The sequence below is a fragment of the Candoia aspera genome, chromosome 5 (assembly GCF_035149785.1).
Source record: "Candoia aspera isolate rCanAsp1 chromosome 5, rCanAsp1.hap2, whole genome shotgun sequence".
In the NCBI taxonomy this organism is placed as follows: Eukaryota; Metazoa; Chordata; class Lepidosauria; order Squamata; family Boidae; genus Candoia; species Candoia aspera.
Window position 1 is genome coordinate 9,965,755 of NC_086157.1, and position 20,506 is coordinate 9,986,260.

A 20,506-nucleotide genomic window follows, 5' to 3' on the forward strand; every position below is an offset into this window, starting at 1 on the left:
TTAGGGAAGACCCACAGATCAGCTAGATATGAGCTCACTAATATTCCTAAGGAATATGCACTGGAGGTGAAGAATCGATTTAAGGGACTGGACTTAGTAGATAGGGTCCCGGAAGAACTATGGACAGAAGTTTGCAACATTGTTCTGGAGGAAGCAACAAAATACATCCCAAAGAAAGAGAAAACCAAGAAGGCAAAATGGCTGTCTGCTGAGACACTAGAAGTAGTCCAAGAAAGAAGGAAAGCAAAAGGCAACAGTGATAGGGGGAAATATGCCCAATTAAATGCAAAATTCCAGAGGTTAGCCAGAAGAGAGAAGGAATTATTTTTAAACAAACAATGCGTGGAAGTGGAAGAAGACAATAGAATAGAAAGGACAAGAGACCTCTTCCAGAAAATTAGAAACATTGGAGGTAAATTCCAGGCAAAAATGGGTATGATCAAAAACAAAGATGGCAAGGACCTAACAGAAGAAGAAGAGATCAAGAAAAGGTGGCAAGAATATGCAGAAGACCTGTATAGGAAGGATAACAATATCGGGGATAGCTTTGACGGTGTGGTCAGGGAGCTAGAGCCAGACATCCTGAAGAGTGAGGTTGAATGGGCCTTAAGAAGCATTGCTAATAACAAGGCAGCAGGAGATGACGGCATCCCAGCTGAACTGTTCAAATCTTGCAAGATGATGCTGTCAAGGTAATGCATGCTATATGCCAGCAAATTTGGGAAACACAAGAATGGCCATCAGACTGGAAAAAATCAACTTATATCCCCATACCAAAAAAGGGAAACACTAAAGAATGTTCAAACTATCGAACAGTGGCACTCATTTCACATGCCAGTAAGGTAATGCTCAAGATCCTGCAAGGTAGACTTCAGCAATTCATGGAGCGAGAATTGCCAGATGTACAAGCTGGGTTTAGAAAAGGCAGAGGAACTAGGGACCGAATTGCCAATATCTGCTGGATAATGGAAAAAGCCGGGGAGTTTCAGAAAAACATCTATTTCTGTTTTATTGACTATTCTAAAGCCTTTGACTGTAACAATAACAAATTGTGGCAAGTTCTTAGTGGTATGGGGATACCAAGTCATCTTGTCTGGCTCCTGAGGAATCTGTATAACGACCAAGTAGCAACAGTAAGAACAGACCATGGAACAACGGACTGGTTTAAGATTGGGAAAGGAGTATGGCAGGGCTGTATACTCTCACCCTACCTATTCAACTTGTATGCAGAACACATCATGCGACATGCTGGGCTTGAGGAATCCAAGGCTGGAGTTAAAATTGCTGGAAGAAACATTAACAATCTCAGATATGCAGATGATACCACTTTGATGGCTGAAAGCGAAGAGGAACTGAGGAGCCTTATGATGAAGATGAAAGAAGAAAGTGCAAAAGCTGGTTTGCAGCTAAACCTAAAAAAAACCAAGATTATGGCAACCAGCTTGATTGATAACTGGCAAATAGAGGGAGAAAACGTAGAGGCAGTGAAAGACTTTGTATTCCTAGGTGCAAAGATTACTGCAGATGCTGACTCAAACCAGTCCATACTCCAGGAAATAAAGCCAGACTGCTCACTTGAGGGAATGATATTAAAGGCAAAACTGAAATACTTTGGCCACATAATGAGAAGACAGGACACCCTGGAGAAGATGGTGATGCTAGGGAGAGTGGAGGGCAAAAGGAAGAGGGGCTGACCAAGGGCAAGGTGGATGGATGATATCCTAGAGGTGACGGACTCGTCCCTGGGGGAGCTGGGGGTGTTGATGACCGACAGGAAGCTCTGGCGGGGCTGGTCCATGAAGTCATGAAGAGTCGGAAGCGACTAAACGAATAAACAAAAAAAAATTAATACCCTCAAACAATGGGGTGCATTGATAAAGCACCCCAGACAAATAGCTGATTATTTTCCCATTCGGGGGTCAATGAATTCTTTTGACTGTATTTCATTTTATGAAATGCCTTTCTTTCCTGTGTTTGTTGGGGTGAATACTTGGATCTTCCCACCATAGTAAGTAGGAGGGATCAAGACTGGACAGATGAAATCAAAGTAATATTTGTAGGAAGGAGCATCATCATGTATTTTAATATAGCCTTATTGTTACAACATGCTAACATACAAAAAAAAATCTTTTGTATCATGTCAGTTCTGCCAACAGGTGGGGAATTTGTTTATTATTACCAAAATCCTGAGGACACACAAACTTGTATTTCCTTTGATATGTTGCCATGAGCAAGGGAAGCTAAACTCACCCAGTCCTCTGAACTGTCTTTGATTTTTTAGCAGGCTTCACCTCTTGAATCAATGGCAACAGCAAATTCTGGGGCTTTTGAATGGACATCAGCTGCACCCAAGTTCCAGTATTCAAAATCCAGGGAGGCTGGTGCCAGAATCAGTGGCTTTCCCTTTCTAACTGCCAACTCTTTCTAGAATATCTACTGAATTTCCAGGGTCCAACATTCTGTTTTGAAGTTTCAGGTGGTAGGAACTTTTCGGCATGGACCTCCTATTGCTCTGCTTTGCAGGCTGGAAGTGGCATTGCATTTCCATGTTACAAGGATAATATATTGGTTTCCATGTTACAGGGATAATATATTCCCCCCTGGGAGAATGTCTCTTTGCCTTCTCTCCACACCCATAGAAGTAACTGCTTTCTGGCTGAATTCACAGAGCCGTCATTTCCAAAACCTGTTTTCCCTTGAGCAGTCTTTTAAAATAATTTTAATTGGCAAAAAGATAAACATACTACTTATTCATTCTAAATATTGTTGCCCAGTGGAAGGATCAAAACTGCGATGGGAAGGGCAATAGCTCTTCATGGGGGTGGTTGGCACCGTAGTGCCCTCCCTATTGAATGAGAGCTTTTCGCCACAAGGGTCATATATTTATTTGTTCATAATGATATTTATATTGTAATTTATGTTTTATAGTTTTAATTTGTTATTGTAAACCGCCCAGAGTCCCCCTTGGGGGAGATGGGCGGTGACAGAAATTTGAAATATAAATAAAATAAATAAATAAAATCCCACATTTGTTTCAGGATACAAACGTAGATCCAAAACGTTGGACCTTCAAGCAGCCACTGGCATTTATTTTAAAATTTTAGTTCCTGCAAAGGAATCTGGAGATCATCCTGATGAAGGAACGGAGGGGAAAAGGAAGAAAAATGGTGACTCAGTCCTGGGAAAGTGGAAAGTGTGAGAAAGAAACTCAAAGTCTCCCTGTCTTGAGTCTGCTTGGTATGAAGATGGGGCAGAGAGAAACTCTGGCAGCTCTTCAAGATTCTGTTATTATATCCTGGGACAATAAAGGAACATGGCTGCAATGGTTATTTGTCTCTTGATCTAGACCAGTGTTTCTCAACCTCAACAACTTTAAGACGTGTGGGCTTCAACTCCCAGAATTCTGGGAATTGAAGTCCACACATCTTAAAGTTGCAGGTGTTGAGAAACAGTGCTCTAGCTTAACTCAAAGGACTGACATCAGTCTTGATGGGAGTGAGAATGGTTGTTTATGACAGCAGGGGTGGTGTCAGTCCTGGTGCGTTCTTGAAATAAACAGATTCTCCCTAAACGTTCAATGTGCTATCTATGTGGTTGCTAAGAGGTGACACTGACTTTATGGCACATATAAGTCAAAAAGTGTTTGGTATGTTAGAAGCTAGGGCTATCAGATTTTGGCTTAAAAAGTCTGGATAGCTGCTAGACCATGGCAAAGAAATTTGCATTATATTGCAGACACCACATGCCTCCTCTTTGGCAATAGTTTTGAACCCTCTAAGCCCAAGACACTTGACACAGGAGCAAAACTGAAACAGATGAGGAACCGTATAGTCCATATTAGCCTGCTGGGTGACCTTGGGCCAGTCACTCTCTCTCAGCCCAACTCACCTCACAGGGTTGTTGCTGTGGGGAAAATAGGAGGAGGGAGTATTAGGTATGTTCACTGCCTTAAGTTATTTATAAAAATAATAAAGGAGGGATAGAAAATAAATAAAATAAAATAAATATTCCTAAAAAAAACCACAAACACATATAAGTTTCTCACTTTAATCACTCTCCCAAATTCACCTGGCAGCATTGCTGAAATGCTCGAGTTAGGCGCAGTGCCTAGCTGATGTCAGCTAAGTTCAAATATGCAGGGTCAGATTTTTCCAAGATCAACTAAGGTTGGCTAGGAGCTCTCAGCTGACATTAGCAAAGAGTCCCTTCAGGTTGAGTTTGATTTCTGAAGATTATGTGAACATATCCGTAGTTTTTTTGGCAACAATATGGAGAAAGTTTGCCTTGGCTCTTTCTGAGTGTTTTTTCTGACTTCCCTGTCTAGTCTGCACCCTGGGGATTTCCTGGTGATCTCTCGCTCAAGTACTAACCAGATCTGACCTTGTAGAGGTCAACTTTGGTGAACCAAGGTCAACTTTGTTGAAGTTGGGGCTTCTCAGTGGTGGGAACCTGGCTTCTGGCATGCTGCCCTGTTGTGAGGTCTACCTAATTCATCCTTTCATATGCTTTCGGCACCAGGCCAAGCCATTTTATTTCCCCCCATTAATTTTTTGTTTTAAATTAAAAGCGTATTTATTCCCCCTAATTAAAAAAAAAGTTATTTTAAAACATTGCACATTGCAAAGTTTCAAATGTGTCTATCTGCCGCATGTACCTTTCTACTTTAGGCCTGGTACTGTATCTGAATCACCCCTCTCTACAAAACTGTTTAGTTTGAAACAAGTCACCCTGGGCAAATGAATTAGAATGAATAAAAATGTGTTTTAAATATTAATTTACATTTAATGCGGTTCCCAAAATTAAATGTCCTTATATATTATAGAGAAGAATATGAGTGAAAAAAAAACGATTGTTAATGTAATGATTTAATAAGCGTCAGAAGAACAAATTCTAAAGAAATCAGTTTCTGCAACCAGACGCCATAAGGAAATGAAGTAGTCCTGGCATTCTAACTCAAGGCCAGCTTCACTTTCTGCTACTGCGCATGGGCAGTATCACGTGGTTCGGGCAAAGCCGCGTTCAAAGGGACAAGACGCCCAAAGTCGCCGCGAGACCGTCATAGCTCACTAATTTTGTCCTTTCTGACCTTCCGTAGGTCTCTTTTTCTCCCCCCACCCCTCGGAGTAGCGATGGTGGAGAGGCCTGGGAGTTCCTCAGAGTCTCTTCGCTATGCTGAGTACATAGCCCGAAGCGGCGGCGGCGGCCAAGGGCCGGACATCAACCAAGGACTGGTCAGTGTCGAGGATCGGGGGGTGGGGGGGAGATCGGGGCTGCCGTACAAAGAGAGAACGTTGAATGTCAACCGGCCTACCGGTCAAAGCGTGACCGTTGCCGGTTTTCCCGTGAGCATGCGCAGTCGTGTCTCTGAAGCGGCTTGGAGGGCGCGTGCTGCTGCCGGGGCAACGCGCTCGCGGCTCGCTTTCTCTGGCGCATGCGCAGGAGGTGTGCTCTGGACTTAATCTTGCTTTATTTCTGTCTGTATCCGGCGAAATCCGGCAAAGGGCTGGTGCTGAAGCCAGAGAGCAGAATTCCAGTATGAATAAATAAGAGATATCTGAAGGTCCGCAGGAGATAATAGCATGATGTAAATATTTCAGAGTTAGTTTGTGTGTGTGTGTGTGTTTTAACGAAAGCAAAGCAGGATCAGGTCTGGTTTAAACATGGGTGGGAGACCACCAGGAGATGCCTAGATTGGGAAGTTGAAAAACATTCCAGAAGAAGGAGGTGGTGACCAATTTCTGTATTTTTGCATGAAAACTACACTGCTTGTGAGTTAGGACTATAAGCAATTATAATGCAGTGTGGTCATGCTTTATTGAAACGTTGTATTAAGCTTTACACATAGAAGAACCCATCCTATGTATATAATTGTTGTTGGTTTCCTTTCCTAAGAAAGAAAACAAAACAACAGTCCAAAAGTGATCAAGAGTTGAGCTCAACTAGAGGGGATCTTTATTTAACTATCTTTATCAGTGAATCCATAACATTTGGCAAGTTTGGCTGCTCTCAAAAAGCGAAGCAGGATCATACGTACTTCGCTGGGAACCAAGGTGTGTAGGCTTGACTGGGACATTGAAAAATCATCTCAGAGGAAGGCGTGGCAAAGCTACTGTTTGCCAAGAGAACTGCGTGTATTATATCCATGTACTCACTGGGATTAAAGGTCTACTCAGAGGAGACTTGACTGTGATCAGTATCACAGTCCTACTTTCAAGTAAGGGAAAAAAAGCTTCAGATTATGTCTGCCTGAGGAATTCTGTCAAGGGACTGAATATTGTCTGTGATGTAACATTTGAAAATGGTGTTAACACAAGCTTGACCTGACCTGAAATAATGTAGTAGGAACAACCTGTTTAGTTTCATTTCATTCCTGTTTCTTTGGCCATGCCATTCTTTCCCTGCTCAGTGGGAACTTACCTGTAGCTTGCAATTGATTTCGCTTGAATTTCACAAAGTCAGTAGCTGTTTTGGGCTCCCATTATTTCATATGGACATTGGTGCATTTTGTTTTATTTTCCAAAGAGGTTGCCCTGTTAATTTATTCCAGGGAAGATAGGAAAAAAGACTGGTGAGTTGAATTACTGATTAAAAATGGGTTAATCTTTAAGATGCCTTTATCCCAGTGTTTCTCAACATTGGCAACTTTAAGATGTGTGGACTTCAACTCCCAGAATTCCCCAGCCAGCTTTTTCTCTAGCTAAAGCATTTTCTTTTACTTCTCTGACATTTGTAATACATCCAGTAAAATTCAGTGATTCCCTGAATTCCCAGACCTATTTCTCCAGAGCCATTTTGGACCCTAGCCAAATAAAATAAAATCCCAAAAAATGAGCATGGAAAAGAAAATGTGCTATCACTATCATGTCCCTGATGCCACCTGAAGCAGAGCTTGACTGATAATTATTTCCAAATAGGGCAGTTGTAGAGGATGCTGAGAGCCATTCCATGTCCTTGGTTTTATTTATCTTTTCTCAGCTTGTGCTATCAGCTCTTCAGGGAAGCAACAGCAGGCAGAAAGTACATGCTTTTGTGGGTTTTAATTGTGAATGGGTATGCAAAAGGATTCATGTATGCGCCCAGTGCTGAGTTTAATATTTAAATCTGTGACATATTAAAATCATGTAAACATTCATGAGACATGAACATGGCTTTTCTACTGCTCTCAACCCTGTTTACTTATTTTTTTCCATTTGTCTTTATTTTAATCATCAAAATATGTTTCTCTTTTTCTGGGTTTTAACTAGCATAAGTAGAGTTCGTAGTGCAATGCGCTAGTAACCTCATGCCTTTGGTAGTTATTTTCTAATACTTTCCCCCAATTTTCTAATTTTTCTGGTTTTGGATTTGCTTTGCACTCATGGCCATGAAACTCCTGGCCTTGGTTTCTGTTTTTCTCTGGCCTGGTTTCTCCTCTGGCTGTTGTTATGGGTGTGGGATGGAGCAGTTTATCCTGGTGTTTTAGCCAGGATGTAGATTAAGCCCCAGAGCAATCCTAAGGGAAGCTTTGAATGAGCTGAGCTGCACAACTTCCAGGGCATCCCAAGCCCTGCCAGTTGACCCATTGAAAACTAAAGATGTAATGGGGTGATTTAATCAGATTTTTCATCCATTGGATTTTGGAGTGCACAGTTCTATTCCTTGTTGTCTTCCAAGAGTGGGATGGGAGATTAGCTCGGGGATTGGCATAATTAGTACTCCCAGATGGAGATGCTGTGTGGAAACCAGGTGGGCTCTGAGTTCATTGGATTCAAAGCTGCTTCCTTTCCACTTTTCTCCCAAACATTCACTTTTGGGTCTCTCTGCCAGTCGCAGGACTTAGCATCCTTGGCACAACAAAAAAATATTAGAGCACATTCAGAGTTAATCAGTGAGTGGCATAATCATGAAAGACATGCTGTGTTTTGGCTAATCGTTACTGTTTTTAAGGAATAATAAATGCATTCTTCCTTGGATGTACAATATAGCCTGCATTTTCTGTGGTAGTTCAAGACATTGTAGAAAGCATCTTCTTCTCTTTGTGCATAGTCTTTTTTCCCCCAGAACAACAACCCAGTGGGTAAGCTTAGCTGAGGGATTGTTACTGACCAGAGTCACTAAATGACTTTCCAAAAGGGTGGATTTGAACTGAAGTAAGTTATGGTATCAGGTTATGCTTTTTTTGGTTTGTTTGTTTTTATCATTTCAGAGAGAAAAGGAGTAGAAACACAAAACCTCATCAATACGTTTTCAGTGTTAAGAGCTAGAAAATAAAAGTATGTTCTAAACATTTAAGATGTCAAACCTGTATTATCTTGAAAGGTGGCCTCAGGTGTCTGAAGAGAATTTGGTACCCCATGAAATTTAATGGGACTTACTTCAGAACAGACTTCAGCAGCATCATACTGTCTGTTGTTGTTTCCTTTTTCCTTTATACCTTAGAAATTCAATATCTTTTCCTTGCCCTAGAAGGGATAGCTTTTAATTGAGGTTTTTTAGAGAGACTTATAGGCAATTTAGCATATGGTGGTTATTTTATGCAGGACACACATTATGTCTCTGGACAAGCCAATTTTGCAAGTTTAGTCAAGTGTTTCAAGAAAAAGGGCTTTGGAAAAACTTAAAGAGGACCCCAGAGGTGTCATCAGCATTGCTGCCATAACTGTGTGCATTTCGTGTAAATTTCTCAAATACCTTTTGGATAATTGCCACAAGAGGTAATGTATATCGTCTAGCAGCAGTGCTAAGTATTATGCGCAAGGGTCAATTTTTATGTTTATGTTTCTGAAAATATCTAAATAAATTCTCACATACTGTAACCACTTTTAAACAAAGAAAAAATGCATTTCCCATTGGCTTATTCACTTTCATATTTCCTTTGGGTTTCTTTTTCTTTTTCTTTTTAATATTAGGAAAAGCAGCAATGGAAGCAAGTGTTCAAACCGTGGAATAAAGTGTTTGTTTGTTTTTACCTATAGGGAAGTTTCTTCATTACGACAATATCTCTGTAAGGCTTTCTGTGATAATCTACTGCTGTGCCAGTATAATTTGTAAGGAATTGGGTAATGAAATGTCAGTCCACAATTAAAATATGGTGATCGCAACAAAGTTATGTAAACTGTTAACTGAACACAAATACATTAATCAATCCACATTTTCCTATTTTAGTAGTGAGGTACTTTTTATGGCTACTATATACAGCAGATGGGTGCATCTCTGTCAAGAATAACCTGTCCTTTTCAATTGGTGGACATATTTGGAATTTTGAGAGCCTATCATTCATGCTTCCTAAAATTTATCCTACCTTTTTTCCAGCAGCGAAAAATGCTGCTCTCCAGTTTTTCTCCCAACAATAATCCTGTGAAATAGATTGAATTGAGAGTGATTGACTGGGCTAAAACCATCCAGTGGTAGCCATCCATCCATGGCTAAGGGTGGACTTGAACTTGGGTCTCTTCAATCCTGCTCCAGTATGTGAACTGCTACATCCAAAAGAGGGATAGTAGTTGAAATGCCGGAGTAGAGTTGAAGGGATGGCCTTGTCCATTCCCAAAACTGCTGCCATGGTAGACGTAATTTCCATTTATCTGAAGGAAAATTAGTGACATGGTTTCATGCCACTCTGTGTAGTACAGATGAGTGAAGTAGGGAAAGTGTTATATTTAACTCGACTTTGGGAATACGAATTCTAATCCAATAAATTTTCAGATTGAGGCTTAAAAATAAATCTAGAGAAGAGTTACTAAATTGTGTTCAAAGTTTACTTTCTAAAATGTACAGTAGGAAGTGCTGGAGAGGTCCCATCTATGTGTTTTGTTTTGTTTTGTTTTGTTTTGTCTGTAAACCTGACACGTTGATAACAGTCCTAGACTAGAAGCTTTTTCTCCACTGCTTCCTGAAGAGAGATCAACTCATACCATTTGAAGTCACTGCAATGATCATCATTGTCTTGGCAGCCCTACTGACAGTATTTCATGCATGGACTCTTCTTCGTTTCATGCTGGAACATCTGCTTGAACTTCTTTGAGTCAAAATAGATCATTGTTTGAAAACTGCTTTCATAGGCAGTTTAAGAATTGAGAATACATTTGAGACAATCTATTCCAAGTTGACATAATCTAAGAGCAAGTTTAGTTACTCTAGTTTCTGTTAAATTCTACATTGCCTTCTAACTCATATGTAGATGGTGGTAAAATTCTCACTCCAGATGATCGCTTCAAGTTTGTAGTGACATGTAGCAATCCTGATATTTCGAGTTCATATCTCATGTGTGAATCAGCAGCATTTTTCCATTTTTCAAAATGTTTATCAAAGCAGGCTTTGTACGCAGGTCCTTGTACAAGGAGTCAAGGTCTGACAAGTGTGATGTTTTTCCGTGATTGACTTTAAAAGTACTGTTCTTATTTCTTGGACTATTGCCTGCATAGTTGTGATTGACATATCCAGTATTTTAAATGTTTTAACAGAAAAGACTTCTGCATTAACCCATAAAAGCTCAAACTAGACAGTGTTTGATCTGGATCTATGTGTTCCACAGGGTGCCTTAGGTTGCTAGAAACAAATTCTGGCATCCACAAATAGCTTGTCTGGATTCCCGAACCAATGACAGAGTTCCCTATCTTACACGCCTCTGATTTATCTGGATTAAGTATCAGCTTGTTAGTTCTTATCCAACCCCAAATTGCTTCCAGACACCTAATCAATACTTCCACAGCTTTCCTTGAATTCATGGATAAAAGCTTGAGGTAAGGCAGAGCGATGAGTCATTAACATAGTGATAACATCTTAGCCCAAATCTCACATTGGTTTTTAGTTGTATCTTGTAGATATTAAAGGCAGAGGTGGCAAAATAGAACCCTGAAGTATCCTGGAAGTCAAGTGTGTGGGGGTAGAATGGGTTCCTAAGTAATCTTTCAGGAAGGACCCCTCTACCATCTTTCTTGGCCTATGCCATCCAGGCAACCCAGAAATATGCCATGCTATTGAAAGCTGCTGAAAGATCTAGGACAGTGTTTTTCAACTTTGGCAACTTTAAGATGTGTGGACTTCAACTCCCAGAATTTCCCAACCAGCATGTTGAAGGCCACACATTTTAAAATTGCCAAAAAACACTGATCTAGAAGAACTAGGCTGTAAGATTTCTTAATCACTGTTCTGGTCTAAATTTGGGATAAACAAGACTATAGTATTTCTACCCCAAGCCAGACTGGAGGCCGAACTGAAGTGAATCCCTAAGGTAAAGCCAACTTCTTCTGTAACTTTTCTGGGGAAACGTGACATTTTATAATTGTGATGGATTATTTTAAGCAGCTTTTATGACTATAGGTAAGGAAAAATGAGTTTATTTATAAAAATGTGTAAAACTTTGTGTGTTTTAATTGTGCAAAGCAAAGGACCATAGATTTTTAAAAAGTGGTTTTTGGAATTTGAGAAAAATCTGCATGTAATATGTTGCCATCATTCTTTTCCAGTTACTCTTTTTGGAAAATAAGTTAACTGGTTGGATTGACCTGAAGACCATCTGCTTCAACTGCTTGCCACCAGAGTTGGTCAAAATAATCTGACTGTAAACCGCCCAGTCCCCTTTTCGGGAGAAATGGGCAGTGATAGAAATGTGAAAAATAAATAAATAAATTATGCACCTGATACTATACATAATCCTTTTAGCTTGTGTACTTATCTACCTGAAACTCCTTGATCACATAATATAAAATAACAGATACCTCCTCCTCCTCCTCATTATTATTATTAGCCTTACATGGGTAGGGCATGAGCAACAAATACCACCTTTTCCCATTAACTAAATGAGCAATCTAATTACTGTGTGTCTTGTAAGAATTAAAGTTTGTAAACTATTTCAAGAGGCTTAGATTAAAGATGCTATACAAGTGGAAAGAATTATTCTTGAAAATGATGAGTTGGGTTTCTGTAACGAGGCAAAACATGACAAGAATTCCAACAGTGAACTGTAATCACTTGGAGTGGTGCATCAGCTGGGGTGTTAAGAATATTAATGTGATTTCTTACAGAATGAAAGCAAGCTCTGAATTATACAATATGTTAGTATCATGAAATAAAGTGCCATTGCCTTCAGTAACTGAAAAATTTTGAGTTAATGTTTCTACATTTCATTGTTTTGCTATGAATCTATATATTGTTCAATATTCTTGATACGTTCCTATATTTAAAAACAAGTTTGTTCTACCTATGTGGTAGTTAACCATCAAAAGCATATATTTATTAGGTTGGCAAACATGAGAGATGGCAAAGTTAATTGGATATGTAATCCTTAGGAGGACAGTGGCTGGAGGGTACTGTCAGTAATTTAGCAGTTCTGATGGAGACACAAACTATCACAAGTTCAGTATTGGATGTTTTATTATGAAAAGTTACAGAATTTACCGTCATGTAATAATTTGCATGGTGGGTAATTTGGCTGATACTGTTGAATCTTCTTTCTCACATAATCTAACATTCAGATAAACTAAAACAATCATGTTGAAAAGAACAGCACTTAAAAATGTAGGAAGTAAAATGGAAGATCAGAAGATTAGCAAAGCTGTTTAAATATAGCGGCACCCGCACACTTGTGTCCTGCTTCCTTCTTTATGTCCGGCTCCTCCATTGAAACATTCCCATGATGCTTGTCTGATTCTGGCTTGCGTTTCCAAAGCCAACCTAAAATTTGCTGAATATTTACCTGCCATTTGGTTCCATCCTTCAGATGACTTCAGTATAAAAAGTCGGAAAAGTTTTAGAACTTTGGAAATCAATCTTGTGTGAATTATAAATAATTTAAGGGTGCTTAAGTACTGAAAGAGTTGAGCAAGGGTTGGTAGCTCTAAATGGGGCTTCTAAACTATCAGAACACTGTATGGGGTATAGAAAGAACGTTGTTGTTCAGTTGTTAAGTCATGTCCGACTCTTCGTGACCCCATGGATGATGGCACGCCAGGCCTTCCTGTCCTCGGCTGTCTCCCGGAGGTTACTCAAATTCATGTTCATTGCATCAGTGATGCTATCTAATCATCTCATCCTCTGCCGTCCCCTTCTCCTTCTGCCTTCGGTCTTTCCCAGCATCAGGGCCTTTTCCAGTGAGTCCTCTCTTCGCATTAGGTGGCCAAAGTATTTGAGCTGCAGCTTCAATGTCTGTCCTTCCATTGAACAGGCAGGGTTGATTTCCTGAAGGACTGACTGATTTGACCTCCTTGCAGTCCAAGGGACTCCTAAGATTCTTCTCCAGCACCACAGTTCGAAAGCATGAATTCTTCAGCACTCAGCGAAGAATTGGGGATTTAATGAGGTGGCTACATCTCATGTAACATCCCTACCCTTTTTTAGTTTTTTTGTATAATTATATCTATATTTTAATTTTAGAGCATTTTTGTAATTATTGTTTTTATGGTTTTATGGTACATTTCTGTGAGATGGGTGGCATATAAATATGACAAATAAATAAAAATATTTATTTTTATTTTATCCATATTTTACCCTCACTTATTAGGTGGGAACATGTAACCAGTCTTTATTTATGTTATGTATTTGATGTGGTCTCCAGTTGATGGTTTTTTTTAAACTTCTCAGCAGATCAGCACAGTCATTTGCTTTGCGGCAGGATCACCTGTAAACAGTCGCTTTTGGAAAAGGGTCATGTGGTGCCTTCCACAAGCTGCAAGCAGAGGCTTTCTCACTGCCTTCTGCACATGCTCAGAAGCTCTAGTCTTACAGCGCAGTCTGAAACCAAGACATAACCTTGACTTTTTCCAAAGGCTTTTATTCAGTTTTGGTAACCTTTAGTACATAGGTGTCATAACTTTAAATATAGTTGAGTCAGAAGTCCAAATTTTTCTTGTCTGTATCTGAAGTTTTTTTTTTTTTTAATGAATCTGGTCATTGTACACATGATCTTTCCATTTTGCTCCACAATGTATTAGTACAAAATTGCTAAATTTCTCTCCCTCCCCCCCTCCCTCCCCCTCCCTCCCCCTCCCTTCCTCTCTCTCTCTCTCTCTCTCTCTCTCTCTCTCTCTCTTTCATAGGCCAGATCTGTAATAGGAGTTGGTCTTGGCATAGCAGCCATTGCTTTTGGAGGTAAGTATGAATATGTTTAATAATAAAATGCCGTATGATAAAGTAATGCAATTTTGCAAGAAAAAAAATTCCTTAAACTACCTTTGATATCCAGTAAGATTACCAATCCACCAATATATAAAAAAGTAAAGTTTCTTGTGAGTTGACCTTGGCTTCTGGTGGCTGTATTTTTTTACTTCTTGGCCACAGTACTGAAGAAGTTTGCTGCTGCCTTTGTCTCCAAAGGTTTTCTCATTTTCCCAGTCTGTCTTTCCTCGCCATCTCCCATCTAAATACTAATCTGGTGTGATACTGTTTAGCTGAGGATTGCTACATGCTTTAGCAAAAACCTTTGAGTCAGGCCCAGTTCCTGCTGCATACATGGACAGCTCCTTAGAGTTTTCCTTGGCAACTCCCTTTCATACTATGTAGACCCCCAGGTTACCAGTGTACAAAAGATACAATTTCCTTGACAGTGGTGATATCTGGACATTCCATATGGTTTCCTTTGGCAATCATATCAAAGTATTTTGCTATTGCCTTCTAAGAGCTGGAGATGATTTTCCAAGGCTTTAGGCAAGATTGTTTCCTAGTCTCCACTGTTCTTTGAATTGGAAACAAGGGATTTAGCTGTACAAAACATCTACAGTCTCACCAAGATGCTCGATGGTGTAGCTTCCTGCAAATTTGCATCTGATATAGACAGTGTGGTCATATTTTTTTTAAAAAATCTTTTAAGCACCATATTAATCCCTACGCCTTTTCTGAGAGATCTCTTTCTGCTGAATGAAGACAAGATTTTTTTTAAAAAAATATTCTAGTCGGCTGTTTATGCTCTTACTTGCTTTAAGAGCTTAATGGAGTAGCGTTATCACAATTCTGGATGGATGTTATTGCTGGACCAATAAGTCTAGATCTTCTGCTTTTGAAGCATTAGGACCATTTAGGGAAATCTATAGAAATCACTTTTTGTGATTTGAGTGTTCTTGGTCCTGTTCTGAGAACTTCATAATTGTTCCTTTTACTTTGCTTTCTATCAATATAGCATCTATTCTTCATGGATCCCTCTATCTATGGCAAGCCTCTGCCATATCTCATTCTATCCTGGAGGAGCAGTCTAGTGGTTTAATGTGACTCTTAATTTTGTGGCCTGCTAGTTTCATGTAACTGGGGACTCAATTTTGAGTAGCTTGTTGACTAGCAGGGGAATTTTAAATCCTCCCAAATCACAGCCACTCTCCTCATCATGGAGAGTGGAATTTGGGGCAGGAGCAGCCTCCTCTGTATTGTTTTTGAATAAAATGGAAAAAACAAAGGCATCCCTCAGTGACACAATGAATCTGCATTTAACTGGGCCTTGACAAAAACACATGTTTGAAACCTCAGATTCATGCCCACTGGAAATAAGTTTCAACTGCACAGTGTAGCTTTCTGTGAAGTTCAGGAGATGGATTTGAAATAAAGCCAGAAGATAGAGCTTAATATCAGCATAGGATTTTTGTAACGTGTAAGTATTTTCTTAAAAGAGAGTATTTTCCCTATAATGTTGTAAACAATGAAGACTGTATTCAGCGGCCAATTCTTCATGCTGCTGGACTGGGCTGGCCTCCAAAAGCAACCACTGGGGAAACTGTTTGAACCAGGAGAGGGCAACAGCTAATAAAACGAAAAATTGGATTCTTTATTTCTTGCTGAAACTGCCAGTGCTGCATGCTTCCTTAGCAAATGTACAGATGGTAAGTTGCCTTTGGTTTCAATATTTTATAGGTCGTTATGCATTCCAGCTCTGGAAACCACTAGAACAAATCATCACGGAGGCAGTAAGAAAAATTTCACCTACTGTAAGTTTAAAACTTAGGCACCTTCCATAACATTAAGAAAAAAGTCTCAGGCATCTTAGAGCTGTGCAGAGCTTCAGAGGGGTGATTCGGTTTGACAGTGCTTTGATTAAATTGTCCTTTCAGAGCAGATTTGAGAACTGAAGCAGGGGCTTGCTTCGAAGGACTGAGCTGAATCAGGTGTTCCAGAGGGCTGGCTTTTGAGATTGTAGCAGATACCAGCAGCGAATAACGTTGTGGCTTCAGTTCTTGTACCTGGAGAAGGCTGAGAAGGTGTGGAATGGTGTGCTGGGGCTTCTGGCCTTGGCCTGAGCAGGCAGCTCGCCTCATGAAATTCTCTGCCAGTTGGAGCTCCTTTGGGATGGGAACAATATTTCTGGTTTTCTGTTTCTCACTCCAGCTGCTAGGATATGCTTGCTCTGCAACTTACTCTGTTTTGGGAGTTGGGGAGAGAGCGAGAAGAGAGGCCATTCTCTTCTGTTCATTCTTGTGTGAGATAGAACCTCTCCCTAGTTCCATATATTATTAAAATCCTATTTGTCTCTGACCTAAATCCCCTGTTAGTCTCTTTGTGTCTGCCTAGTCTCAGTTCCTTCAGTGTGCCTACAGTATTCCTTTCCTTTCATTCCTGTCCTCTTAAATTTGCTCCACTCGCACTTCCCAGGTTTTATATTTTTTTTTAAAAAAAACCTTCCATTATCTGCAGCTTGTCTGTTTCTGTTTTGAAAGAGTGGGTCTGACACAGGCTTTGGCGACCATGTGCATGCATAGAATACTGTCTATTTTTACATCCCAATGTATTCTGTACACAGTAGTGATAGCATGCACACTCTCAGCTATTCAACTAAATTAGTTGACATTAGTTTTAGTTTGTTAAATTAATGAATATAAACCTGCTCAAATGGGTGGTCCAGCAGTAATAGGCAGTTCACGAGGTAGCTTTGACTGGGAAGATGAGTGTTGGTGGGCCATTCTTCTGGCAGGAGTAGGACATTCTTGCTAGCTTACATTGGTTCTCCAATAATTTCTTAGGCTACTAACCTCAGAAGGGCTGGTGCTGCTCTCCACACCCTTGTGTTGTCTGGCCATTGGAGGGTGGAGAGCTTCCTTATGCTCAGTATTCCAGTACTGGGATCCACCCAGCTCTGGAATATTGAGTATCTGAGTATTCCACCACTGGGACTGGTGAGATACTAATACTTTGTATCTCAGTATTTCACCACTGGCCTCACCTGTGCAGGCTGTGGTGAGGTGACTGCAAGAAGGATTTAAGAGATGGTTGCAACCACTGTTCAAGGAGAGGTCATGTGTGTTGGTAGGGATGTGTGACCCTCACCCAAAGGGTAGTGTGTATGTGGGAGATACCTCTCTACGGCAATGGAACAACGAGTTGGCGAGGACTGTCTGGGATTACCAAGGGCAGTCTGATTCTTGAAAAAGCAGCAGCATGCTACTCTTCCAGAGTCTTCACTGTGGGCAGAGGGGTGGCATCCTTGATTTCGGTTTAGGCCACCCAGTCAAGGAAGGTGGAGAGTTTAGAAGTATCTGTTTCTGCCTCCTTTTCTGAAGAAATAGAAGAGTTGTCTGGCAGCCCTCTGGAGCACTGAACAGCCTGAAGCCAGATGTGACAAGATCTGGCCACGGTCGCCCAGGGATATCTGTCTTGCCCACAACCAGTGTTCTGCAGGATAGGAGGTTTTGTGACACCTGATCACACCTCCCTTGAACCTGAATTGGTGGAGCAGCTGGTGTTCTTGAAAGTAAACCCCCCACTCCTAGATTTTCCCAAAGCTGAATCTTCAGACAGAGTGAGCGCCCATCTTCCTTGCATGTGCCACTGCTTTTAAAGTTACTACAGTTATTTAGTTTGCTTTGCAGCTACTCAGACTTCCAACCCCAACTGTAGTTTGGGCAGATGCCACTCTTGCAGCTCTCACCGTTATTAATTCTAGGCCACAAAGTCAATTTTATCAAACAGTCTTCTATTCTTAAATTTATTAATGGCAGGAGGCCAGACCCTCAAAATTCACTCCTTCTGGGTATGGAGCGAATGGAGAAAGTAACTTGGGATTTGTCAAATTAGCATTTTCTTTGATGGACACTGTAATTTGGAGATACCCTTATCCAAGCGACTTTGATTTTCTGCTTTGAAAGAAGCTCAATGTACCAGCTGTAAGCTTTTTAAAAATTAAAGAAAGACTTCTCTAGGTTTTGCCTGAGGCAGGTATAACATTCTCAAAACTGATGTGTATTGTTGGTGTTAGCAGGGAAAAAAAAACACTGTGAACAGCCCTTATTTTCTAATGCTAATGCTTTGTTTTCTTTTAAGTTGGGACAGGGATAATGGCTTTTGTCTCTCCAAATTGCTAAAGTTTGAATCAACTGTAAAGGAGCTGCTGCTTATTCCTAAGTCAAACATACTTATGGACAAGTTAAAAAGCCCTGGTTGCAGCACAGATCCTTGAATGCCATAGTTTCCTTCCATTGAAAATATTACTCATTTATTTATATTCTTTACTTTCTGTTTTTTTATCAATTAGCAGCCCATAAAAGACAAGGTCCTCTTATCCCATGTCTCAAGAGCCTTTGATGAAGAATTTCATTAAAAAAAATGCCTATTACCTGTTCCAAGAAAGCTAGAAGATTAATAAGGCAGGATTTATCTTTACATGATCCATGTGGATCTCCTTTCAGCAGAACTTGTTCTTGTACGTGCTTATTTTTTCTTTGATTACCATTTCTTTTCTGTAGGTTCACCTGTTGTCAGGTAGACATGCAATGTTCCTGCCTGCTTTTATTTTAATGCTACTTTTATTGAAACTTTGAAGCAAGTCAGCAAATTTCCTAATTCCTGATTCGATTTCTGAATAAGATCTTTAGCATTTGTGTTTCCACTGCACACTTGAAGCATTTCTGCATCTCTTCTCTGTAGGTTCCATACCTCACTCCATAGATCGTTGCTAGAGAGACCATGGTGTTGAAGGTGTTGTCCATCTGTTGGAGGATTGGTTTTATGCATTTAAAGCTGAGCCATGCTGCTGTTCTTCTGCACAAATATTTCTTGGTCACTTTTGTGTGTGTCGTTGATTTCCCGGCCAAGACAGATGTCAGAATTTACCTCTTCTATCTGCTCATTTCCAAGTTTCATTTCTGGCAAAATGAGTTGTGCATATATTGGGCTTGGTTTTACATGCACTACTTGGACGATCTCCTACAAGATGGAGAGAAGGGGTACAAAAAGATCCCAACTGGAAAACCATGGTGAAAGACCAAATGAAGTCTAAGTATCTGTTGAAATGGCTTCTTTGAATATCAACACTATCTAGATGAATATGACAGTAAAGTGAGAAAGTGAAGGTGAAGTTGTCACCATTTAGACAAATTTGCCTTGAACAGACATTAAGTTGATCCAGAAAATAAATTTCCTGAATCTCCCCCTAGGTTTCTTTTTAAAACTTGGTGTTGCACTTGTTATCTTCCAGTCCTCTGGCACTGAGCCTGAATTGAGGGACAATAGTTTTGCCAGGAGACTCAAATCTCACATTTTTGCACTTTAAGGATATCAAGTGGCTACTATCAAGATTTAAGGATTTGTTACCATGTAGTCTCTCAAGGTGTTCTAGAATATGTTCTTGTTACTTCTGTTACCTTAGTGGTTCTGATTCCTTCCCTGGGAACATTCAGTTTCAATGAAAGAAGCCATCCTAACATGTCAGCTTCCTGGATGTTCCTATAAAGTCCTGCTGGCCTCTTCCAGACTTGGATGACCCTTTCTTACATTATGGAATGAATTCTAAATAACCTCCAGACACTGTGAAGGGAACTGGCATTCTTGATTTTTCCCTTCAGTCCTCTCATTGTTTAGAAGTTTCCCTTTTTCTCTGTGGATGTAAACTTCTGCCAGTGTGTCCCTCTCTCTTTGTACCCTGGCAGTAATTTGGGCTGTTGACACAGTGGTCCAAAAAATTAGCATGTGACTTCCTGTTCCTCCTGCATCTCAAGCCTGCAGCCTGCCTGAGTCTGCTGAATCTTATTCCAGCTTGGCACCTTCCTCTAACTCTGATAGATGGGCAGTCTGATACAGAGACTAAAACTGCCCATGTTGCTATTCTGTTAGAAAATCTGGCACCTTTTTGCAGTTCTTTGGCAGGAAATGAAGTCCTCTCAGAAGGGCAACTAACATAGAATATGGCCAGCGAGTCACAACCTTGGGAGTTTAGGTTTATGTTACAGGAAGACTTTTAACTGACATCTTTCATGGTCATTCCTATAAGGAGTTATACTTGCCAAGTGTACAGAAGGCATTGAAGACAGCCAAGAAAGTAAGCTGTCCGAGGGTGGAAGGATGGATGCGTTCATATGATCTTTAATATCTTTATTTTGGAAACCTTGAGAATTGCATCTCCCCAAGGAGCTATGCAAAGCTACCTGTCTAAAGATGTCAGTCCATGATTAGTCACCTTGGCCTATTTATAAATCTCAGTGCCAACTGAAAGGGCAGGGGCAGAAGACTAACAAGAGGGCTTTTCCTAAATGCATATTGGAGCTAGGAATTAGGCTTGTGAATGGGCAAGTTGTCTCCAAATTGGGGACTTGCTGAGTAATGCCTAATGGCTACTTGC

General features: G+C 40.3%; 1 protein-coding gene across 2 annotated transcripts in view; it reads left to right on the forward strand.

Annotated features, from left to right (window-relative positions):
* The first annotated feature begins 5,006 nt into the window (after nt 1-5,006).
* Nucleotides 5,007-20,506, forward strand: part of DNAJC15 (DnaJ heat shock protein family (Hsp40) member C15) — a 34,922-nt gene continuing 19,422 nt past the window's right edge. The window contains exons 1-3 of one of the 2 annotated variants that reach the window (XM_063304568.1): nt 5,007-5,231; nt 14,016-14,067; nt 15,814-15,887. In XM_063304568.1, coding sequence (XP_063160638.1) covers nt 5,130-5,231; nt 14,016-14,067; nt 15,814-15,887 — 228 coding nt within the window. In that variant the 5' untranslated portion in view covers nt 5,007-5,129. The remainder of the gene's footprint in view (nt 5,232-14,015; nt 14,068-15,813; nt 15,888-20,506) is intronic. The other variant, XM_063304567.1, reaches the window with a different exon arrangement.